The 25,460-nt window shown below is 40.0% G+C and overlaps 1 protein-coding gene across 5 annotated transcripts in view; it reads left to right on the top strand.

The window, feature by feature from the left end:
• The window catches only part of Tbce (tubulin folding cofactor E), a 70,422-nt gene that overhangs the window by 12,857 nt on the left and 32,105 nt on the right, over nucleotides 1–25,460 (top strand). For 3 of the 5 annotated variants that reach the window (XM_013504678.1, XM_005404946.2, XM_013504677.1), the window contains exons 2-3: nucleotides 1,573–1,711; nucleotides 20,860–20,944. In XM_013504678.1, coding sequence (XP_013360132.1) covers nucleotides 1,612–1,711; nucleotides 20,860–20,944 — 185 coding nt within the window. In that variant the 5' untranslated portion in view covers nucleotides 1,573–1,611. Of the gene's footprint in view, nucleotides 1–841; nucleotides 998–1,572; nucleotides 1,712–20,859; nucleotides 20,945–25,460 lie in introns of those variants that run through there. The other 2 variants (XM_005404947.2, XM_013504676.1) reach the window with 2 other exon arrangements.

The following is a 25,460-nucleotide window of genomic DNA, read 5'->3' as shown; positions in this document are numbered from 1 at the left end:
CCCACTGCCTAGGTTAGGCTGGCCACACTCTGGCTGGCTATACTGTGCGGCTGGACACACTGCACTGGTGTCATTTAACACTTTCCTCAGCCCCCTTGCTTTCCCATGAAATGGAAGTTGGATCCAGTTATCATTCAGGCACAGATTATACTTTCCTTTTAAGTACCTCCTTAAGACCTTTTGTGGGCCAGAGGTATAGCTCATCAGCATAAGTACTTGCCTGGCAAGTGCAAGGTCCTGAGTTCGATTCCCAGTACCAAAAACACAAAACAAAAGACCTTCTCTTGGGGTCTGTGTTTCCACTAGAGTTTAATCTTTTATCATGCATTGTTTGTATTGCTTCCTGTGACTGAGAGAGCAGTGTCCAGATTCCCTGTCTCCTTTCCCCTTTCTCTGTCACTTCTTTCCTGGTTTCAGTTCCCCTTTCCTTCTCCTTTCAGTAAATCATGGGGTGACCAAGTTGGGTGGCACACACCTATAATCCCACCACTTGGAGGCTGAGGCAGGAGGATCACAGTGAGTTCAAGGCCAGCCTGAACTACATAGCAAGACACTGTCTCAAAAAAACAAAGCCAAAAGATGGGATGGACCAATCATGTGATATGAACTACCTGAAGTTAAACAAGAATTTTTAAATACTAGATTATCAATATATAGGTAGTCAGTAGAATAAAATTAAATTATGAAAATCTGGAACATATACATATTAGGTTCTCCTCTTCCAAAGTATGAGGTCTGAATTGTTCAGAATCACTGACCTAGTGACTCTGTACAGGAAGATGGGAGATTTTTTTTTTTTTTTTCTTAAAAATCTTTTAACCAGTTGCAGTTTCCCACGTCTGTTATCTCCAGCACTCCCTCAGAAGCCTGAGGTAGGAGGATCAGTTGAGCCTGGGAATTTGAGACCTGCCTGAACAGCATAGTACACTGATGGAGACCACTACGAAGCAAACCTGAGCAGGACTCAAATTAGCCAATTGGCTTTTCATGTTTACTGGTGAGTCTGTCCAAGGCCTACGCTCCTTGTCTGGAAATGGATGGTGGACTCATAGTAAGTGAACCTCTATGAGTCACTAATTCCTACTAAGGCTTGTAGTGGCAGTTGAAGCCAGAAAACCTCAAAGGATAAAACAAGATCACAGCCAAGGACACCTGGATCTCAACAAGATGGACTATAGCCTCAGGCATCTCACTCCTGGGTGGATTAATTTAATACCTAATTTAGAGAAGTCCTTGAATGATTCTGCCCTTCTTGAGTACTCCCCTCCCTTCTGCTGATAACCAAATAAATATGGGCCACCCAGAGAAGGTCTTGGTCTCAGCCCTGAGAGAATCTCAGAGTTCTGTGAAAGGCCTTTGATCCTTCTGGCACCCTGAAATCATTCCATTCGCCTGTTTTTATTTAGCCTTTGCCATACACGTACACTTGTTGGGAAGACTGCAGACCTGATCAGCCCGCAGTAACTAAGGGATATTATCATCCTGATAGTGGACTCTTATCTCAAAAACAAAACATCAACTTTTAAAGAACTTTTATTACATTCTTGTCAGTGTTGTCATTTTTTTCTCTAGATCTCTACGTTTCTACGTTTGGATTCTGGCTGTCTTATAATGAGTGACACTTTACCATTAGATGTCATTGGTCGAAGAGTTGAAGTTAATGGAGAACACGCAACTGTGCATTTTTCTGGCATTGTCCCTCCAGTGGCAGGTAAGTTATGATGCTCTATGTGTGTATATGTGTGAATTTTGCAGTTTCTCTGTAGGCTTCTCAATGGTACCTGTGTGGTACTGGAGATTGAACCCAGGGCCAAGTGCTCTACTATTGAACTACATACAAAGCCTTTGCGGTGTGAGTGTCTTCATGTGTGTGTGTGTTACTGGGAATCGAACCCAGGGCCATTGAACTGAATTACATCTGCAGAGCACTTTTTTTATTTTTTATTTTGAGACAGGATCTTATTAAATTGCCCTCACTGGGCTCCAATTTGTGATCCTCCTGTCTCAGCCTCCAGAATGCTGGGATTAGAGTATATGTTACAACACCTGACTTTTTTTTTTTCCTTTGGTCTTTTTGAGACAAGGTCTTGCTATGCATTTCAGGCTGGTCTTGAGCTCACTTTGTGGCCCAGGCTGGTCTTGAACTCACAACGATGCTCTTGCCTCAGCCTCCTGAGTGCTGGAATTACAGGCGTGCGCCACCAGCCCTGCCCCTGACTTTTTTTAAAGAGAAAAAAAATCAACAAAAAATGATACAGAACTTCAAAACAAGACAACAGGAAATCAACAACGGTCATTATATTTCATGTTGTTATCTTTAAAGCAGTCACCCAGCCCACCAGACATCGGCATGCAAAATTGATTAATCTTTTTTGTTTTTTAAAACAAAAGTCTTGCTGGGTAACCCAGTGTGGCCTCGTACTCACTATGTATCTCAGGCTGGGCTAGTTATCTCAGTCCTTCTCCCTCAGCTTCCTGAATGCTGGGATTACAGGTATGTGCTACTGTGGTACCAGGCCTTTGTCATATTTTTGAGACAGATTCTCACTAAGTTGCCCAGGCTGGCTTGATACTCATGATCCTCCTACCTCTGCCTCCTAAGTTGCTAAGGCTATAAGCATAGATGTCCATGTCCAGCTCACTAGTGCTTTATATACCAATCATGAGGAAATTAATAAAGCAATCTGCAGATACCTCCTATATGCAGTAGTTTTCTTTAGATTGCAATGTCCTGTGCTATGTATAATTTGCTTAATTATATGTTACTTATTTGGTGTTTTTATTTTATAGTAAATCAGCCTTCAATATCTTCTGAGTAAACTTTAAACAACCAAAAGTCTTGAATTCTCATACTCCTAACTCAAAACCTGAGTAATTTTTGCTGTGTGGTGATGGACACCTATAATCCTAGCTACTCAGGAGGCTGAGGTGGGAGAATATCAAATTTGAGGCCAGGCAGGACAATTTAACGAGACTGTGTTTAAAAATGAAATAAAAAACAAAAACAAGAAAAAACCAAAAAAACTAATTTTTAAAAAAAAGTCTTAGTTCATATTTGCATATCTTTAGTATAGTATAAATGCATAATACATGCAATATTTTACCTTTTTAAAGTTAGCATGTAACTTACTTTTTTTTTTTTTGGTACCGGGAATCGAACTCACAACCTCACACTTGCTAGGCAGGCCCTGTGCTGCTGGGCTATATCCCTAGCCTCAAGAATCTTCTACTTTTTTTTTTTTTTTTTGGTACTGGGAATCAAACTCAGGACCTTGTGCTTGCCAGGCAGGTACTTGTGCCTCTGAGCTATGTCCTGGCCCTTGTTTTGTTTTTGAGACAGGGATTGTTTCTTGTGTGTGTGTGTGTGTGTGTGTGTGTGTGTGCTGGGACTCAAACTCAGAACCTCACACTTGCCAGGCAGGTGCTGCACCACTGAGCTAAATCCCTGGCCCCAAGACAGGGTTTCGGTATGCAGTACAGGCTGGCCTTGAGCTCACTTTGTAGTTCATGCCACCATACCCAGCTTATCTGTACTTTTGTAACATTATTTTACTTGGGTTTCTGAGTGGTTACGTTTAGTATAGCATAGTTTATTTAACCATTTCCCATTTCTGGGCATTAATTTATAGTTTTTTACTTTTGGGAATAACAGTATAGTCAACTTACTCATATGTCTGAGTCAGTGAGTATTTCAAGATTTTCTATAAGGTATTGCTCTGAGTATGTACAGAGGGACTCAGTGATACCGTTAGACCAGAGGTGCTTAGTGTGTGGCTCCAGGCAGTGTCAGCATCATGTGGTCAGAAACACATTTTGGGGGCTTTCATCCAGCTCTACTGAATCAGACAGTCTGGGAGTGGAGCCCAGTAATTGGTGTTTTTAGAAGCCCTCTGGTGTAGGGGTATAGTACAATGCAAGAGCACTTGTCTGCTTGTCAAGCATACACAAGTCCCTGGGTTTAGTTCCCTAGTGTTCATTGTGGGGACGTGGAGGAGAAAGAACCACGACTTTGCTAAAAAAATGCAATTCTGCCTTCATGGAGGTCACTGGAAGTCCTTCACAAATATGTACTATAATATGGAGAGGTGCTACCCCTGCACATCTCCATTTGAGTGGGATTATTTGCAAATGGAAAGACAAAGGAATAATAATGTGTGCCAGATCCTCCTTATGTCGCTCCTTTTCTCTCCCTCCCTTCCTTCTGTTAGATCCCTGGGACCTTTCGATTGAGCTGCATCCCCAGCCCTTTTTTATTTTTTGAGACAGGGTCTTGTTGGGTTTCTAAATTGCCCAGTCTGGGCTCCAACTTGTGATCCTCTTGGCTCAGCCTGTCAGAGTGCTGAAATTGTAGACATGCACCACCATACCCAGCTCTGAGTACTGGTATTTTCATGAATGGTCTCAAATACTAGAGAAATAAACCTAAGATACTGGTTACTAGCACCTCTGTCTCTGTCTCTGTCTGTCTGTCTGCCTTTTTATTTTTTGAGACAGGGTTTTGCTATGTAGTTCAGACTGGCCTCAAACTCACTTTGTAGCTCAGGCTGGTCTCAAACTTGCAAAGGTCCTCCTGCCTCAGCCTCCTGAGTGCTGAGATTACAGGTGTGCACCACCACTCCTGGCCTTATTCTTCATATCTTTGAGATGATCTGTCATGAGTCTGGCAAAGCTGGGGTGGAGGGTATCCTTGGTAGGGTGCTTTCTTCCATAAGAGGCAATCCCATAAGGGGGCAGATAGTGGAAGATAATCTTCCAAAAGCCAGAGCTCCCAGCATGTGGGGGAACAAGTCCCAGTTCCTGAAGGCAGGATGTTGCATCACAAGTACAGGACTGTAACATAGATGAAAGCCATTTAGTAGTAAATTAGCAAATATGAAATGTAGTATTTTAATTTTTTTTATTAAATTGCTTATAGGTGTGACTCTCCATGTATGTATGTATGTATGTATGTATGTATTATCAGGATCAGACAAGTTTGTTCATTCATTCTTTTTCTTTCTATTATTTTGTATGTATGTATATATGAACTTTATATGTTGTACGTATTTTTATGCTGGAATCAAATCTAAGTCCTTACATTTGTTAGGTAAACACTGGAGCTAAATCTCCAGCCTTAGGAAAATGCTTTTAAAAGTTTTCTCTGAAAGTTGTAATTGTGCAAAGAGGGAGCTCCCCCCTTCCTAATTATTCCATTGTTTGAAGCATCTGTCCATTACTTAAGCTCAACTGATGGTAGTTTTAGATTTCTTTCAGAGGTCATCTGATGAAATCTTTTTTTTTTTTTTTTGTTACTTGGGATCAAGCTCAGGACCTTGTACTTGCCAGGCAGGACCTTGAGGCCAGCCTGGGCTACATAGTGAGACTCTAACAAAACAAAAAAAGAACTAATTTTTTGTGCCACTGAGCTACATCCCTGGGCCCATCTGATGGAAATTATACAATAATGTAGACAAACTGAACACAGATTAGTAACTACTGCTGGGGTCACCTTACTAAACACTGTTGTAGGGCTGTTTTGACAACTAAATAAGAGGTACAGTATTGGCTGCTGTTACAAATAAGCTTTTAAAAAAATACTTAAAAGGAAATACCAGTCTTCGTTAAAAAATTACTTAAAAGGAAATATCAGTCTTCATGTTTTGCAAATGGTTACTTGTAGTTGGAGATAGTTTCCTGTGATAAGCATCACACTCAGACTCAAACGTTCTTAACACTTTTTTTGTTTTGTTAGAGTCTCACTATGTAGCCCAGGCTGGCCTCAAACTTGTGTTCCTCCTGCTTCAGCCTTCTTCGTGCTGGCATTACAGTGTGTGTGATCATGCCTGGGTTATCACAAAACTGTTTAGATGGAAGTAAGAATAGGCTGCTATGGAAGGCAGAGTAATGGAAGGCAGAGTAATGGCACCCCAAGGGCATCCCCAGAACCTGTGCTTGTATTAATTTACATGTCAGAGGGAGTTAGGGTTGCTAATCAGCCTATTTTAAGATTGGGAGAATATTCTGGCTCACCCAGGGGGGCCTAGTGCAGTCAGGACTAGTGTAGGAATCATTATCCATGAAAGCCTGAGGCAGGAGAGTCAGTGTGGTGCTGTAATATGAGACATTTTAACAGACTTTGACCTGCTTCCAAGATGAAAGGGGGTCACAAGCCAGGAAATGTGTGCAGCCTCTAAAAGTAGAAGAGCTCTCCTATTGTGAAATTTCATTAGAACTGTGAATCAGTTTTGTAAGTATGGCCATTTTGACCATATTAGTTCTGCCTATGCAGGAACAGGGAATAGCATTTGATTTTCTGGTGTCCTCTTCAGTATCCTTTCCCAGAGTACTGTAGTTATCATTGTATAGGTCTTTCATTTCCTTAGTTAGGTTAATTCCTAAGTATTTAATTTTTCTTGATGCTGTTTTTTTTGGGGGGGGATCTTTTTGAGACAGGGTATCATTATGCAGTTCAGGCTGGTCTTGAACTCACTTTGTAGCCCAGGCTGGTCTTGATCTAGCAAGAACCCTCCTGCCTCAGCCTCCCGAGTGCTGGGATTACAGGCGTGCACCACCACACCTGGCTCTTGATGCTACTATGAATCATATTTTTTGCCTGATTCTTTTTCTTGATGAATTCATTATTCATCAAGGGAACGCTTGATGAATTCATTATTCATCAGGGGAACGCTTGATGAATTATTCATCAAGGGAACGTATAAGGGAACGCTATTGATTTTTGTGTGTTGATTTTGTATCCTGTTACACTCTGCTTCTTTTATTATTTTCACCATTATTATTTTTTAGAAATTAAGTTTATTGGTACATTTTAGGTATACATAATAATCACATTCATTATAGGGAATTTGTACCTGTACATGATACAACTTGGTTCGGTTTCGTTTTCCCCATTCTCATACCCTCCCTTCAATCCCTCTTCCCCACCTTACTTACAAAAGCTTTGTTTCCATGTTTTCCTGCTTTTCTCATGTTTTTCTTTCCCCTTCCTTCCTTTCCCCTTCTCTCCTCCGTAGTTCCCTTTCTCATTTGAACATTTTCTTCCCATTTCACCATATCTGTTATACATTTTGGTCCTTATTTACACTTTTGGTTACTCACACCACAGAAACATTGTGGTATTTACACGTGTCAGATTTATTTCACTTAAGAGTATGGTCTCAAGGTGCCTCCATTTAGCTAGAAATGTCTCAAGCTTATCTTCCTTTAGGGCAGAGTAGTCCATTGTATTAAAAAACTACATCTTCTTCTAGGCTGTTTCTAAGATTTAGATTTTCCAACCTGTGCCGCTATAGACATGGTTGTGCATGTATTGCTATGGTACGATGCTTTTAATTTTGGGGGGAAGATACCAAGAAGGGGAATAGCTGGGTCCAGTGGGACCTGTAAATGTATTTTTTGAGGAATCGCCATACTGATTTCCACAGTGGTTACACCAGTCTGCACTCCCACCAACAGGGAAAAAGGTTCCAATTCCTCCCACATCCCCACCAGGATTTGTTATTTCTTTTTCTTTTTCTTTTTTTTGGTACTGGGAATTGAACTCAGAATCTTGTGCTTGACAGGCAGGCGCTGTGCCACTGAGCTAAGTCCCCAGCCCCTGTTAATTCTTGATAATAGCCCTTCTTTCTGAGATGAGATGAAATCTCAGTGTTGTTTTGATTTGCATTTCTCAATGTTCAGTTGTCTTAGTTATTTTTCTTGTTGTTGAACAAAATACCCAACACTGAAAATTAAAGAGGGGAAGCTTTATTTAATTCACAATTGGTAGAGGTTTCTGTCCTTAATGAGCTGGCTGCAAGGCCAAGGCTGCATGGCAGAGGGGCAACTGTTCATGGTGGCACAAGACAGTAAAAGCAACAAGTGAGAGAGGGAAACAAACCTCTTTCTGCCCCTTTTATCATATCCAAACTGCTGGGATTAGGGCAGTGCCAATCTAATCAGTGGACTGATCCAGCAGTCACCTACCCTTAATCCCAGCACTCTTAATCCCAGCGTTGGACCATGAATCAATCACAAACTGTAGATTCAGCTGCCTCCAAAAAGCCCATCCCCCATGACTGCATGAGACTTTGAGGGGACACTGAAGACACATACCATAACACCAGTGATATTGAGTATTTTTTCATGTATTTATTTGCTGTTTCTACTTCTTCATCTGAGAAGTATCTGTTCATTTCAAATTCTATCTTCCAGCTGATTTAGTGTTTCTGTTTTAAAATTTAGAACTTTGATCCATTTCGATTTTAGTTTAGTGCATGGTGAAAGATATGGGTGTAGTTTTAATGTTGGGCGTGGGGAAAGCCAGTTTTTTACTTTGTTTTTTTTTTTTTTTTTGGTACCAGGAGTGGAACTCAGGACCTTGCACTTGGCAAGCAAGCACTTGTGCTGCTGAGCTATATCCCTGGCCTGTTTTTTTGTTTTGTTTTGTTTTGTTGTTGTTTCTTTGTTTGTTTGTTGTGTTTTTGAGACAGGGTCTCACTACTCAGTTCAGGCTGGCCTTTAGCTCAGTTTGTAGCCCAGGCTAGTCTCGTAACAATCCTACTGCCTGGGCCTCCCAAGTGCTGGGATTACAGGCGTGCGCCACCACACACAGCAAAACTGTCTTTTTCATCACAGATAATATGATTTTTTTTTGGTACTGGGAATTGAACTCAGGACCTTGTGCTTGCCAGGCAGTCACTTATACTGTGGAACTATATCACCAGCCCCAGTTTCTTACCACGTTTATTGAAGAGGCTATCTTTCTTTCAGTAAAGGTGTTTGGCACCTTTGTCAAAGATAAGGTAGCTGAGTATGTAATCTTATAATCTATTCCACTGATCCTTGGGTCTATTTTTTGCCTGTATCACACTGTTTTTATCACAGCAGCTTTGTACTATAATTTCAAGTCAGGGGTTGTGATGTCCTCTGCCTTGCCTTTGCAATTCTAGATCTCTTCTGGTTCCAAAAGAATTTTAGGAATGTTTTCTCTAATTCTGTGAGATATGCTGTTAGAATTTTGATAAAGATTACATTAAATCTGTAGAGCAATTTTGGAAGTATACCCATTTTCACTGTATTGATTCTTCCTACCCAAGAGCAAGGGCTATCTTTCCACTTTTTGATATCTTCTTTGATCTCCTTTTTCAGAGTACTGTAGTTTCTTTTTTGGAACCAGGAATCGAGCTCAGGACCTTGTGCTTACTGGGCAGGCACTTTGCCACTACGCTATGTCCTTGGCCCTTGTAGTTTTCAATGTAGAGGTATTTTATTTCCTTTATTAGATTGATTCCTAGGAATTTTATATTTTGAATGCTATCATGAAAGGTATGGGTTCCTGATTTCTCTGTCAATGAGTTTGTTATTTGTATACAGGAATTCTAATGATTCTGAGTGTTAACTTTTATCCAGCAGTGCTACTGAATTTGGTTATTAAATCTAGAAGTCTTTTGTTGGAGTTTTTGGGGTCTTCTATGTAGAGTATCATGTCATCTGTGAATAATAACAATTTAACTTTTTCCTCTCCTATCCTTAATTCCTCTTATTTCTTTCTCTTGTGTAACTGCTCTGGCTAATGTTTCCAAAACTATATTGAATAAGAGTGTTGATAGTGCACATCCTTGTCTTGTTCCTGATTTTAGAGTAAAAGCTTTCAGGTTTTGTCCATTTATTATGGCGTTGGCTATTGGTTTGTCATAGGTAACTTTTACCAGATTGAAATAAAGACCCTTTATTCCAATTTTCTGTAGGGTTTTTATCATGAATGGCTGCTGGACTTTGTCAACACTTTATTTTCTGCAGCTACTGAGATGATCATATGGGTTTTTGTCCTTGACTCTGTTAATATGGTGTATTACATTTATTGATTTGCATATGTTGAACCATCCCTGCATCCCTGGGATAAATCCTATTTGGTCATGGTGTATAATCTTCTTGATGATTTGCTGCATTCTGTTTGCCAGTATCTTACTGAGGATTTTTGCTTCTATATTCATTAGGGAGATTGGCTTGTAATTCTCTTTCTTTATTGGGTCTTCTCTGGTTTTGGTATCAAGGTGATGCTTGCTTCCTGGAATGAATTCAGGAGTATTGTTTCCTTTTTAATTTTATTAAAGAGCTTGAGAAGTAGTGGTATTAGATCTTCTCTAAAGTTTCTGTAGGATTCAGCAGTGACTCTGTCAGGGCCTGGGCTTTTGTTGGTGGTAGGTTTTTAATTACATCTTCAATTTCATTGACTGATACTGGTTTATTTAGAATTTTTATATCTTTTTGATTCAGCTTTGGTTATTCATACGTATCTAGAAATCTGCCCATTTCTTCTGCATTTTCATTCTTATTAGAATACAGGTTCTCCTGCCGGGTGTGGTGGCACATGCCTGTAATCTCAGCATTCCAGAGGCTGAGGCAGGAGGATAGTTGCGAATTGAAGACCAGCCTGGGTTACAAAGTGACCTCAAAGCTAGCCTGAACTGCATAGCAAGATCCTGTCTCAAAAAGACAAAAAAAAAAAAAAAAAAAAAAAAAACAGTTTCTCCAAGGAGGTTTTGATAATCTGGATTTCTGCAGGATCTATTGTGATTTCACCCTTTTCATTCTTAATTGCGTGGATTTTTCTTTGTATAGTGGATTTGACAAGGTTGGCTTTTTAAATAAGGTTGCCTAAGGGTTTGTTGAGTTTTATTTAATCTTTCAAAGAACCATCTTTTTGATGAATTGATTCTTTGAATTGTTTTATTACTCTCCATTGCACTGATTTGTTCTTCTTTTTCTAAAAGCTTGAGGTTCAACATTAAGTTGTTTATTTGAGCTTACTCTTTTTTCCTGATATGGTTGTCCATGGCTGTAAATTTCCCATATAGAAATGCTTTCATTTTTTAATTTCTTTTTTTCTTCAGCGTCTCACTATGCAGTTTAGGCTGGCCCTGAGCTCACTTTGTAGCCCAGGCTGGCCTCAACTCACAGTGATCCTCCTGCCTCAGCCTCCCAAGTGCTGGGATTACAGGCATGAGCCACCATGCTCAGCTAGAACTGCTTTCATAGTGTTTTTTAAGTTCTCTAAGTTGTGTTGGCATTACTGTGTTTTAATTGTAGAAATTGTCTAATTTCTTCTTCAGTTTCATCTGTGACTGATTGGTTGTTCAGGAGGGTGTTACTTAATTTCCATGTCTTTATGAAGTTCTTGTGGTTTCTGTTGACATGGATTTTCAATTTCATTGCAGTATGGTCTGATAATAACCATGGGATAATTTCAATTTCTTTGCATTTACTTAAGCTTATATTCTTTTTTTGTTTTTTTTTTTTTTTGTTTTTGTTTTTTTGTTTTTTTGGTTTTTCTCCGGTACCGGGAACCGAACTCACGACCTTGCGCTTGCCAGGCAGGTGCTTTTGCCGCTGAGCTAAATCCCCAGCCCCTTAAGCTTATATTCTGTGAGCTTGTATGTGATCTGTTTTGGAGAACATCCCAGAAAGAAACAATTAATGATTATTTGTTTGATCGATCTTATATATCTCTATTTGTTTTCCTGAGAAACCACTTTGAAGTTATCAGTCAGTAATACAACAACCATGGTTAATTTCCTACAACTTTGTCTGTAACTCTGTTTTGTTTGGATTATTCTTATGCTATTTTGTAAATGGATGTCTGTCTGTTAATATGTTTTCCTTCTTTTATTTTTTAAAATTAAAAAAAATCTAAAATGTACCTGAAAATTGCATGCAGTTAATAAGCCCTCAATATGGAAATTATACCCTTAGGGGTGAAAATTTTAAAAGGGGTTGGCGGGAAAATAGAGCAGTAGAAGAAAAGGAAGAGAATAGAAGCAAGGTTGCAGGACAAGGAGTATCAGGCAAACTTTGGGAAACTGGTGAAAAAGACAGGAGGGAAGGAGAGAAAAATAAAAACAAGAACAGAACAACAAAAAACCTAGAAACTATGTTCACACTCATATAAAAACAAGAACAAACAGTGAAGAACAAACAAACAAAAAAGACAAAGAAAATGATAAAAAAAAAGAAAAGGAGAAAAGAAGAAGAAAAAAAGTCCTCTTCAAAGTGTGTCTTTTTGCCAATGGTAGACATCATGGGCAGAGTCCAGATCCACAGTGATCGATCCCAGCAAGACAGCAGCAGCTCCATAGCGCAGTAGTGGATAATCATCACAATGAGCCTGCACCCCTACTTCTACTAAAGTTCTGAGCCTGGAACCAGACAGACCTGCCCATCCTGGGGCAGTCCCCAAGTTCTTGAACTCATCTGGGAGCCACTAGGTGGAGCCAACAGCTGCTCTGAGTGCCAAGGCTAGTTGGCTTCTCTCCAAGATGTCTCCTGGCCAATCGCCCTCTCTTGTGGCACTTTGGGACAAGAACAACTCACCATTCACGGCAATCTGCTGCTTCCACAGTTCCACCCCACATGTGTGCTTCTCCCTGGAGACCCCAGGGGTAGCCAGCATCACTGAGTGAAGGTTCAGGCCACCCCTCCCATGCAGTGAGTCCAGGCTCAGGGAGAAAGCGTTGCCTGCCTCTTCCTTCTCCTTCACTGAAGTTCTCTCTTCACTCTCCCTTTGGGTTTCAATTCACACTTGAAATCCTTCTTAGCTCCCAGGGCTCCACTTCCCTCCTTCTTCTCTTCCTCATGTTGCTATACTGCAGTGTCTGAACACCAGATCTCAGAGAGGCCCTTCTTGTTTTGCTCACCACTGCACCATCTTCCTGGAAATCTTATCATTATCATTATTTTTTTTTTATTATTACTAGGTTTTGAACCCAGGCCCTCAGACTGAGGTATGTCTGCAGTGCCTCCCCTCTCATTACTGGGGGTTGAATACAGAGCCTTTGAACTATGTTACATCTGCAGCCCTTTTTTATTTTGAGACAGTGTCTTGCTAAGTCATTACTTTGCTCAGGCTGGGCTCAAATTTGGGCTCCTTCTTCAGATTCCCAGAGTGCTGGGATTATAGGCATGTGCCACCACACCATGTTTATAGTTTATTTTAAAACAGGATCTTGCTAATTTTCCCAGGCTGGTCTCCTGTGCTCCTCCTGCTAAAACCTCCTGAGTAGTTTATATTACAGACATGTGCCACTGTGTTTGGCTTGTTGATGATTTTGTTCCAAAGATTTTGTTGTCCTTATTTTTTTGAAATAGTACTACCTAGTACCCCCCGCAAGGAAATAATATTACCTAGAGAATTAGAGTTGGCACATAGTCTGATAATAAATCTCCATACAAAGCATGCACAGCAGTGCTCTTCTCTTAGCATTTTATAACAGCTTTCAGGTGAGCTACACACTCATTTCTTTTACCTTTACCCTTCTACCAGCGCAAGTATGTGAGAGTGTGTTTAAATGTGACAATGACATGATTTTCATGTTCTAGCAATAAATGGCAATTATAACTAAATCAGTTATTGTCTAGAGGAACATCACATTAAGTCAGACTAAGGTAATTGTCTTTGGTACCTGGATATATAATGATATTTAGGTGAAAAACTATAGATAGTATAAGTAGTTAATGCATATGAGTATTTTAGTATGCATGTGTATTAAAACTTATCTGTTAGTGGGATGCAGCCTCCTTCCAATTTGTAGATTTTATTATATACAGTGATTTCTAACTACAGTTTTTTTGGTACAGGGTCATCTTTTCTAACTTCATAGATGCAGAAAACTTGGGGTTCAGGTGGGGTTTTTTGGTGGAACAAAATATATGTTATGTTAATTATACTAGCAGAGTTGCAGAAGAGGCAAAGTTGCATACAGAATGCTTAGCACCAGCAGGATAAATTAGGCGGGCCAGGCGGTGCTGACAGTAGCACACTAGCCCCTGCCACTCCTGTGTGATCTGCACTAGGGCTGCCTGGACATCTTATCCATGGGACCCTGTGAAGCTCTAAGAATGTGTGTCCGGTAAATTGTGATTTCTTCTTGGTGCTGTCTGTCAGCATCAGCCAGCTGGTGCTGGAAGGCCTTTACTTGGTGCTACAGGGCATCCACCAGCTGGCTCTGCCAGCTGCCACTGGTGTATATGAGCTGGGACAGGCCATTGAGTGCCTGCTTTGGTCTTTCTACATCATCGAGCAGTTCTCTTATCTTATTATCTTTTGTTTCAATTTGTTTAGCAGATTCTTGTATCCTTCTCTCTGTTGCTAAGGACTTACCGCATTGTTCTTTCTGATCCTTGATTTCTGGCTCAATGCTAAAATGCAGTCAATCCTTCTCACCTTTTGTAGATAAGTTCCTCTTTTTGGCATGTAAAACCTCTTTGCATATCTCATTGTACTTTCTGTTCAGATTGGCCAGTTTTTCATTTAAGTTGGAAACCTGAGTCTCCAAATCCTTTTTTGTTGCTTTATATTTAGACAAATCAACTACCTCTCCAGTCTCTAATTTTTTAAATGTTTGTTTAGTATTCTGAACTTCGGTCTGAAATTTGGAGATGTCTTGGGTTTTGTTTTGACTTTCTTCTTTCCTTTCTCTCAAGCTAGCTGTCATGACTCCAGCCTCTTTCTCAAATGCTTCCTTAGCCTGAGGTGTTCCACCAGGGGCACGGAAGAGTTCTTTTGATTCTCCAACTGCTGCCGTAGCTTGCTCACTGTCTGCTGCTCTTTCTCAAAGCAACCCTACTTATTCTTCAGTTCTTCCTTCAAGTTCTCCATTGTGCCATTAAGAGATTTTTTTCAGGGCCTCCACCTGTTCCAATGGAACATGCTGTTTTTGCAAAAGACTATGCTGCAAGGATCTCAGAGGTCCATTTGGCCTTTTGCTCTGCTAGTTTCTCTTTCTCGGCCTGCACATGGTTGTATTTCTGTGACAGATCTTTTAACTGTTTATTGAGCTCTTCTGTTTTTCTGCTCAGCACCCTTTCCATTTCATAGGCATTCTTCATGAGGACATTCTTATCCTTTAACTCTTTCTGCAGGTTAACCATCTCCCTCTTTAATTTGTCACTCTCTTGCTTGCTTTTCTTGACTTCTCTGTCACTGCACTTCTGTGTCTGCTCTTTTAGTTCTTTTTGCTTTGAATTTCTGCTCACACTCTTCAGAGCTGATAATGGGAGCATATTTTCCTTTGATGCACTCATGGATTGTGTCAGGTTCCTTCTTCTGGGCTTTAATTTCGGCATGTGGGGACACGCTGTCCTCCTGGCCCGGGTGATGGTCGGCCGGAACTGCAGCGGTAGCCTCCTGCACCTCCTGCAGGCTCTGACTCCCGGCGCTCATCTTCCCCTCGTGCTCTTCCGGGCTGTGTACTTGGCTTTGATTTGATTCTGAGTGGTTTCCAGGTTTCTTTTTAATATTTCATCCTCGATTTTATTTTTACAAATTCTTCATTTATGTCTTCAAATCTCTTCTTTGCATCCAGCAATTCTGTTTGTCTTACCTAATGGGTTGCTCAGTGCAGTTTTAACCTCTTCATGGGTTTTCGCTGGCACATACTGGTTACTCAGAGTCTTTTTCAAGTTGGTGTTTTCAGACACGAGTATATGAATTTTCTCTTGATCTTCACCACATTTTTTATTAAATTGAGATAGCTGTTTTTTAAGTTCAACAATATTGAATTTCAGGGCCATTATCTCTTTTTCATATTTCTCAGGAGGAATAAACAGTTTCCAGGCAGGTTAATGTTCTAACTCAACCTGTCATTTTCCATCAATAATTTCTCCACTTCAGATTTCTTTTCTATATATTTCTGTGTTTCCTCTGAAAGCTTTTTATTCAAATCATCAATATTAACATCTTGTGACTTTTTCATTTCTTCGCTGATTTTTAAAGGAACGTAATGATTGATCACCATGGTTAGGTTATGCACTTGCTGGTTGTGGAGCTTGTTATCCACATGAAACTTCTCAACCTCCTTTTTTTTTTCCTTTGGTTGGTTTTGTTTTGTTTTGTTTTGTCTTTTTGACACAAGGTCTTGCTATGCAGTTCAGGCTGACCTTGGAGCTCACTTTATAGCCCAGACTGGTCTTGAACTCATACAGATCCTCCTACCTCAGCCTCCCGAGTGCTGAGATTACAGGTGTGTACCACCACACCCAGTTCAACCTCTTTTTGGAAAGTCTGGTTTTTCAGCTGTAATTTGGTGACCTTCCTCCAAAGTTCTCTTAACTTTCACTCTAGCCTTCCCTTGAGCTGCGCATGTTCCTGCGGGCTAACTTGCTGAGCGAACTTGGCCCTGACATTCTCAAGTTCTCTCTTTAACTGGCGAATTTCACTAAGTGATCACTCATATCTTTTTCCATCTCTATTAGCTTTTTTGCTTTCTTGTTCACTTCATTTGATAATAAGCTCTTCATGTTCTCAGACTTCTGTTGGGATAGAGAGGGCCACCTTGGCTAACAGTTCCTTTAACTGCCCTTGCACCTCTGTGACCTTCCTTCCTTTCTTCTCCCGCTCCATTTTGCACATACTAAACTCCTTCTGCAGTCGTTTATGTTCCTCTACCAGCCTGTCTTCATCCCTCTTAGACTCTTCTACCAACATCGCATTTGTTTGGTTTCGTGGTTTTCCCACTGCTCAGAGGCACCTTCATACTTTGCTTTCATGTCTTTCACCTGGCCCTTCAGTTCCTCCATGACTCTATGGTTCCCCATGGCTGCTTCACTTGCCAGGTGCTCCTTAAGGGCAAGAAAATGGGTCTGCATTTGCTTCACTTTGCCTTCTGATTCAGATATTTGCTTCTGCACATCTTTTAAGGCATCTCCTCACTGCTTTATCTCTTCATCTGAGTCCTCCTTGATTCTTTTGCATTCTAAGGCTAAAGGTTTGCACTCTGCCACCTTGTGAGCCAGTTCACTTTGCGAGCCTTTTCTGTTTTGCTGAATCACAGAAAGTTCGCATTGCTTCTAGCTCTTTCTTTAAAATCTAGTTTTCTGAGTATGAGGTTTGATTGGGTAGTGATACCTCCAGGGGTCTTTTTTAAAACTGTTTTGTTTTTTGTTTTTTTGAGACAGAGTTTTGCTGTGCAGTTCAGGCTGGCCTTGAACTCACAGCGATCCTCCTTCCTCAGCCTCCCAAGTGCTGGGATGACAGGCGTGCACCACCATGCCCGGCCAGGGGTTTCACATAGACCTACTTTGCATGTGGGCTGGCATTCCAGCAGGAGTACACTGTGCTTCCATCATATACATTTGACCTTATTTGAGCATATCTTCTTTTCCTCCATCCAATGATCTCGGTGGAAGACCTCCAAATGATACAGGGGAAAGAAACTCCAACCTAGTACATATCTGGTATGAGTTCATGTTCTCTAAAATTAAAGAATGAATTTTAGGAACAACAGAGGTTTAGAGCAGAGTATGTTTATTGGGGGAAAGAAAGCTTCTGTCCAAGAGAGAGAAGGGGACCCCAGTGGGTTGCCTGGGATTCATATTTTAACTTTGAACAGATATAGGGTTGCTTCCCCAGAGAGAATTTCTGCTGCTGCAGGCTAGTGCTCTTTCTGCAGTCCACAGTCATGATGAAGTGAAGTAGTCTGCTATGTCAGGGGGCAGGATTCAGTCAACTGGTGTGTGCAAAAAACTTACCATACCTGACAATCAGAACGTTTTTCCCTCCAGTACTAAGGATTGAACCCAGGGTTTTCACATAGAGCAGCATCCTCAGCCCCTTTATTTTCTAATTTGAGGCAGGACCTCACTAAGATGCCCAGGTGGGCCTAGAACTTTCAGTCCCCCAGCCTCATCCCCTAAAGTGCTGATATGACAGGCATGTGCCACTGTGCTTGGTTTGTAAGAACATCTTAAATTTTAGATTATTATTGTTTTTGATGCCATGTTTTATTGTGACATTAAAAAGTACTCTTTTTCCAAAATTCTGTTTTTATTTATAGGAAAATCATGAGTTTCTTTCCTTTTTTAGGGGGTAGTACTTGGGATTGAATCCAGGTTCTCCACCTTGTGCTAGGCCAACTCTCTACCACTGAATTATACTTCCAACCCATCCATTGATTGATTGCTTGATTGACTGATTTGATTTTTGAGATAATCTCACTATGTAGTCCAGACTGGCCTTAAACTCAGTGGATAGCCCAGGCTGGCCTCAAACTTGGAGCAGTTCTTCTGCCTCAGCCTCCTGAGTGTTCGGATTACAGGTGTACACCACCATGGCCAGTACCTTTTGCTGTTTTTAAAATTTTGAGACAAGGCCTCACTAAGTAGTTCAAGCTGGACTCAAACTTGTGACCCTCCTGCACCCAGCCTCTCAAGTCCTTGGGATTAGAGGCATGTGCCACCATGACCTGTTATATTAATTTTTTTGTGTGTGCCAGGAATTGAACCCACAACCTCACACTTGCAAGGCAGGCACTGTGCCACTGAGCTACATCACTGTGCCCCAGCCCTATATTAATTTTTTTAGAGCATGATGACTCACTGTGTTCTCTCAGTGGATCAACATGATAAATACAGAAGTCTATAATTCTGGCCTCAGGGCCAGAATATGTGGTCCTAGATTCTTAGATTAAGCCATCATCCTTGTTCAAAGAGTGCCTTGTATTTAAGATTAGCAGTACAAAACTCCTGTCTTTCAGTTTGTTATAAGTGACTTCAGTTTGAAATTGCTATGATTTAATTGTGGTTAGAATTAGTTGAGATAATATCTGTCTAGAAAGGGAAGTCTGAGGCAGTGAGCCTGGGGTGCTTGTTAAAAATATACATTCTCTACTTCTATACCCAAAGATCCCAATTTAGCTGTTCTGTGTTATGGTCTAGGAATCCTCCTTTTTGTCATGCTCCCTGGATCACTCTGGTGCCCACAGCTTGAGAATGGTTGTTTTTATCCTATAGGATGTGCCAGTATTTCTGTAGACAGTGAGATTACTGGAAAGCCAGGTAGAACCATCTGGGCCTTCTGATTGATCTCTCTACACAACAAAGCTTTCCACTCAGACCTCTGGCAGATGCCTGAGCTATGACCCAGCCATTGCAAAACACCTGTGAACGCGTGACACTAGTGTCCCTCAATATCTTAACTCCACGCTCCTCCGGGCTCCAGTAGCAGACTGCTCTTAGCTCAGGAAAATGGAAATGTTGCTTGTGTTTTTGTTGTTGTTTTTGCAGTACTGTGCCAAAATGTGCTTTTGCCCTGAGCTCTATCCCCAGCTCTTTTTGTTTTTTATTTTGAGACAAGGTCTTGGAAGTCACTAAGTTACCCTGTTGGGCACAAATTTGTGATATTCCTGCCTCAGTGTCTCAGAGTGCTGATACTGAGAGGATTCTAGGACTAGTAAAGAATTCTAATTTTTCTTGTTGTAAAGGTAAAACAGTACTTCGTTGCTGTTCTCTTGGTTAGTTCTTTTGTGTACTGGAATTTGTCACAGGTTGCTGGGGTCTGGTCACCTTAGTATGTTGGACTGAAACACCTGGGTCTTGTGAAGTTGGGACCTGGCTGTGAGGTAGTCCTGCCCAGCCACTGTCTACATCTGCTCTCTCAGCTGTGCTGATTTCTGTGCCTGTTACTCTTATCATTGATGGAAGAGCTTCCCAAGGGGCATATATTCTTCAAGAGTTATAGCTACTTATGGTTTCTCTTAAATGAGAAATCCAAAGTACAAATAAAGAGCAAAGTAAATAAATAAATAAATAAATAAATAGCAAAAGAGAAGATAATAGGAAATAGGGAGAGTTTAGTTTCTTTTTTATTTTAGTCTTTTTAGTAAAGTTTTCTTTTTTATTGCAAAATACAAATAAAATTTAGTCTTAATTTTTTTTTTATTTTGTTTTTGGGTGCTGGAAATAACCCAGGGCTTCAAAGCATATGCTCGGCATGTAAAGTACCATTGAGTTAGACCCTAGCCTCTGTCTTAATCATTTGTAAGTGTATAGTTCACTGACATGAAGTACGTTCACACTGTTGTACAACCATCTATCCCTAGAACATTTTTCATCTTACCAAACTGAAACTTCATAGCCATTAAACAGTGTTCCCTGTTCCCCCTCCACCTGTCCCTGCAACCACCACTCTACTTTTTGTCTGTCTGAATTTGACTACTCTGACATCCTCAAATAAACAGAGTTGCAAAGTATTCTGCCTTTTGTAACTGGTTGATTTTAATTAACATAATGTCCTTAAGGTTCATCCATGCTCTAGCATGTGTCAGAATTTCTTTCCTTTGTATGTGTATACTGTTGTATATAATTTATTACAGTGATGACAAATCTTTTAGAGTTTTAATGGAAACAGTCATGCTACAGTATGCATGTCATAGGTTCAACACCACTGATCTGTTGTGTCTATATTTTACATGAAAAGTGATAAGCTATTGGTGAATTAGCCAAGGAGAATAAATACTATAAAATATTACAGAAGGGAATTGAAGAAAACATTAAAAATAGAAAGATATCCCATGTTTATAGATTGGAAGAGTTAATCTTGTTAAAATGTTAGTAATACCCAAAATGAACTGCAGATTGAGTGCAATCCCTGGTTTTGGTTTTGGTTTTTTATTTTTTAATTGAACACAGGACCTTTGCACTAAGCTACATCCCAGTTCTTATTTTATTTTGAGACAAGGTCTCACTAAATTGCCTAAGTTATGCTCAAACCTGTAATCTTCCTGCCTCAGCCTCCTAGAGTGCTACAATTACAGACATGGGCCACCACACCCATCTTGTTGGCTTTTTGACCCAAATGTACTATTGCATTTGTTAACTGAAGTTTCCAGTGTAAAGTTAACTTGTCTGTTCTTGAGACATTTCCTTCTCCTTCAGTGGTGTCTGCTTGGTATGCTTTCATTTGTAATTGTACTTGCTTACAGGAAAACGGAAAGATGTCCGGGCTGACCTTACAGTTTGAGTCTCCTGCTTCAGCCTCCCAGGTAGCTGTGATTACTCTCATTGTTCTGTCATCTTTTGTTACTCATTCAGTGTTTTTTGTTCTGCTAGGAGTCTGGTTAGGAGTAGAGTGGGACAATCCCGAGAGAGGAAAGCATGATGGGAGCCATGAAGGGACTGTGTACTTCACATGCAGGTAATTTTTCCTTAAGAATCGGCATGGTCGTTTGGCGAAGACCACACTCAGTTGTTGGATGGGAGGGATGGTGAGGAAGAAGCAGTGCTTGGTTTGCAGAGTAATTATATACAGGATTTGGGGTCTGCTGACAAATCATGTCTTTGATGAGTGACTCAATCAATACTATTTTTAGGTTCTTTTTACTTCTAACTTCTGTCTTTACAAGTGGGATTGGTTCCTTTGTCCCTTTTCTGCTTTTTTGACGGTTCTTATTCGGTTGAATGTAAATCTTTCTTGACTTGTTAACAGTATGTAATTCGGGCTGGGGATTTAGCTCAGCGGCACAGCGCCTGCCTGGCAAGTGCAAGGTCATGAGTTTGATTCCCGGTACCGGGGGGAAAAAATGTGTAATTCATTAAGTGAATAATGAAAAGAGAAATAGCTTAGATATTCCACTGGAAGGAATTAATTAATCACACTAAAATCAACATCTGAATAGCGGAATTGGGAGCCGCCATTAAAAAAAGGTTACATATGATTTGTATACATCTACTAATATTTTTAACTGCCTGATGTCAGAAACTGCAAAGTTCTGAGAAGGGTGGTGGGCACTTTTAGACACAGGTATGATGGCATGTGCCTGGAATCCTAGCGCTCTGGGAGGGGGAGGCAGGAAGATCACAAGTTTAACCCAATCTGGGCAATTTAGTGACTTGGTGAGACTCTCTCAAAATTAAAAACTAGAAATAGCTAGGGATGTAGGTCAATGCAGAAGTCCTGGATCCAATCCCCACTGCCACATAAAAAGGAAAAAAAGGAAAGGAAAAAAAAAAAGCTAAATGTAATGATAATTGGCAGGTAAGCCCATCTGCCCAAAACAGTGAAAGTAGATCTATTTCATTGTTGCGCTGAGGCCAAGTCATAAAACAGCCTACAACTTGCTTATTACCTCATGAGAAAACAATGAATGTCATCAGGTCAGTTTCTGAGCTATTATAGCTGTGAGGGTGCAAGAAAGGCAAGATTTCTCCTCTGTTAACAAATGTTAGTTGTACAAGCTTGCTGAAAGCTGAAAATGCTTATGACAAACAGGGCATCAAAATCAGCAGCATTTATTAGGAGCTCCCCCAGAGAATGAGCATTTTTCAGCATCCCCATCCAGTGCCCCGAGAGGAAATAAGCTTACTGTGGGAGTTTGGCAATTTTTTGAGGACTCTTGCCTTTAAGTTGTATTGCAAGATTTGGCAACTAACAATTGCAAATGCACAGTGAAATTGGGATTTCAGATCTATAGTAAAACATGATCGGGACCTGGGATTTAGCTCAGTGGTACAGCACCTGCCAAGTGTGAGGTCCTGAGTTTGATTTCCATTAGTCCCTCCTCACCCCCAAAAAGATATGATTTGCTGTCTATCTGAAATTGAAATTCAGCTGAAAAAAACAAAACGAAACAAAACTTTTTGTTTCACAGTTTTCATTAGTGCATATTAATTATACAGATTAATGGCTTTCATTTTGGCTGGTTCATACACGCACATAATGTACTTTGATAATTTCATCTTTCATCATCTCCCTTGCCCCTTTGTTCCCCCAGTTTCACTTTTTTTGGTTTCAATGCATAGAAAATATTTGATCATATCCATTGCCTGTTACCCACCCTTATACCCTCTCATTTCCTTTGTCTTATTTACTAATAGCCTCCCTTTGACTTTCTTGTCATCTTCTTTAGATTCCACATATTAGGGAGAACGTGCAATATTTGTCTTTCTGAGCCTGGATTATTTTGCTCAACACCATGATGTTTGAATTCCAAGTATGTTTTTATACACCATATATTCATTATCTGTATATCTGTTGATGGGCATGTAGACTGATTCCATATGTCTTTTTTTGTTTGTTTGTTTGTTTTTGAGGCCGGGTCTCGCTGTGCAGTTGAGGCTGGCTTGAGCTCACTTTATAGCCCAGTTGGCCTCGAACTTGCAACGATCCTCCTGCCTCAGCCTCCCAAGTGCTGAGATAACAGATTGATTCCATATCTAACCTGTTGTAGTAAATTATGCTGTAATAAATGTAGGTATGCAACTTTAATTCCTTTAGGTATATGCCAAGGAATAGTGTAGCTGAATCACATGTTAGCTCTATTTGTTAAAGAGGCTGTCTTTTGTCCAGTGTTTAGGTTTGACTCAAAAGGCTGTAATTGCATGGGTTTGTTTCTGTGTCCTCAGCGCTGTTGTGCTGGTCTGTGTATCTTATTTTTTGTGCCAGCATCATCCTGTTTTTGTTATTTTTTATGTTATTGGAGACCTATTGAGGAAGTCTTTGCCTGTGCCTGTGGCTTCAAGTGTTCCCTCTCTGTTTTCTTTTAGCAATTTGAAAAGTTTTAGGTCTTATAGCTAGGTTTTTGACCCATTTTGAATTTATTTTTGTAGAGAGTAGAGGTCTCATGAAGAGACGTTGAATTTTGTTGAAGGCTTTTTCTTTGTTAATTGAGATGATCAAATGATTTATCCTGGGTTCTATTTATGTGGTATACATTGGCACCTCAGTTCACAAACTTAAATTGTTCCACGATTCTGGAAAAGACCGGCACATTCCTGTTCATGAGAGAAACATGACCCCAGTCATTTGTGTTCATCACCAGATGCAGCTGGCAAACAAAACTAAAATTTTGCCAAACACTTTTGTTTGCTAATCAAATTATTTATAAATAGAAGTGTTCTTGAACGGCAGTACACTGTATTACGTTTACTAGGTTGTAAACAATCCTTCCATTCCTGGAATGAAGCCAACTTGATCCTGTTGAATGATCCTTTTAATGTGTTGTTAAATTTCATTTGCAAGTATTTTATTAAGGATTTTTGTATCTATGTTCATCAAGGCTATTGGTCTATAGTTTTTTCCAGTTTCATTGCACTATGGTCTGATCATATGCATGGGATAATTTCAATTCCTATGCATTTACTTAAGTATGTTCTATGAGCTAGTATGTGGTCTATTTTGGAGAACTCCTATGTGCAGCTGAGAAGAATGTATATTCTTACGTTGTGGATTGGAACTCTCTGTAGATATCTACTAAGTCCATTTGTTCAAGAGTTTAGTTCAGTTCTAATATTTCTTTCTTCATTTTTTGTTCATTTTTTATCTTTATTCATTTTTATCTTTGTTCATTTTTTATCTTTATTTCATTTGTCAAGTCTGTTAATCTTTGTTTTATATGGTTGGGTGCACTGATATTTGGTGAATATATATTTATGATTGTTATGTCTACCTCTTCGATTATTCCCTTTACAAGGATATAGTGACCTTCTTAGTCTTTCTTAATCAAGCTTGGCTTCATATGTACTTTGTCTACAAATAGAATAGCTGCCCCTGTTTTTTTTCTGGGTTCCTGTCACATGGAGTATTGTTTTCCATCCTTTGACTTTCAATCTATGAATTTCTTTTTGACTTAAATGTATTTCTTATATGCAGCATATTGTTGGATCTTGCTTTTGTTTTCTTTTTTTCTTTTCTTTCTTTCTTTTTCTTTTCTGGCCTTGAGCTCACTACATAGCCCAGGTTGGTCTCAAACTTGGAACATTCCTCCTGCCTCAGCCTCCTGAGTGCTGAGATTTACAAGTGTGCACCACCACGCCCATCTACTTGGATCTTGTTTCTTGATCCATTCTCCCTGTGTGTTTCTTTTGATTGGTGAATTGAGACCATTAACATTCATTGTTATAATTGACATGTACTGACCTATCCTGGTCATGTTATTTTCCTGTTGTTGGCTCCCTTCTTTTTCTCTGTTTGTTTGCCTTACCCAGTGGAGTCAATCTACTGGTGTTCATGAAGTTATAGTCTTTGTTACCTCTTTTTAGAATATCCTTAAGAACATTTTGTGTACTGGTTTGGTATTTGTGAATTTCTTCAGGTGTTCTTTTTCATGTCTTTTTTTGAGACAGGGTCTCACTATGCAGTTCAGGCTGGCCTTGAGCTCACTTTGTAGCCCAGGATGGCCTCAAACTCGCAACAATCCTCCTGCCTCAGCATCCCAAGTGTTGGGATTACAGGCGTGCACCACCATGCCTGGCTCATGGAAGTATCTATTCCTCCATCCATTTTGAAACATAGTATTGTGGGGTACATCAATCCGGGTTGGAGGTTGTTTTCTTTTAGGGCTTGAAATACTTCAGGCTCTCTTTGACTTGAGAGTTCGTGTTGAGAAGTCTGCCATGATTCTATGGGCTTTCCTTTAGAGGTGATTTGTTTCTTTTCTTTAACAACTTTTAATATTCTGTTCTTGTGTTGAATTACTGGAATCTTGACTATTATATGCCTTGGTATAAACTTTTTAAATCATGGTTAATTGGAGTTCTCTGTGCCTCACTTACCTGTATGTGAAATTCTTTTTTCCTTGCCAGGGAAATTTTCTGCCATGACATCTGTGAACAGGTTTTTTATGTCATTTTTGTATCTCCTGCTTTTTAATTGACTTGATCTATCTTGTTATTCTTCTTTGCATCATGTCCCCGCTACTGGGTAGATATCCTGT

Source organism: Chinchilla lanigera, unplaced genomic scaffold, assembly GCF_000276665.1.
Source record: "Chinchilla lanigera isolate Chin_1 unplaced genomic scaffold, ChiLan1.0 scaffold00091, whole genome shotgun sequence".
Lineage (NCBI taxonomy): Eukaryota > Metazoa > Chordata > Mammalia > Rodentia > Chinchillidae > Chinchilla > Chinchilla lanigera.
Note: the sequence above shows the minus strand (reverse complement) of the source record. Positions and strands in the feature narration are given on the sequence as shown.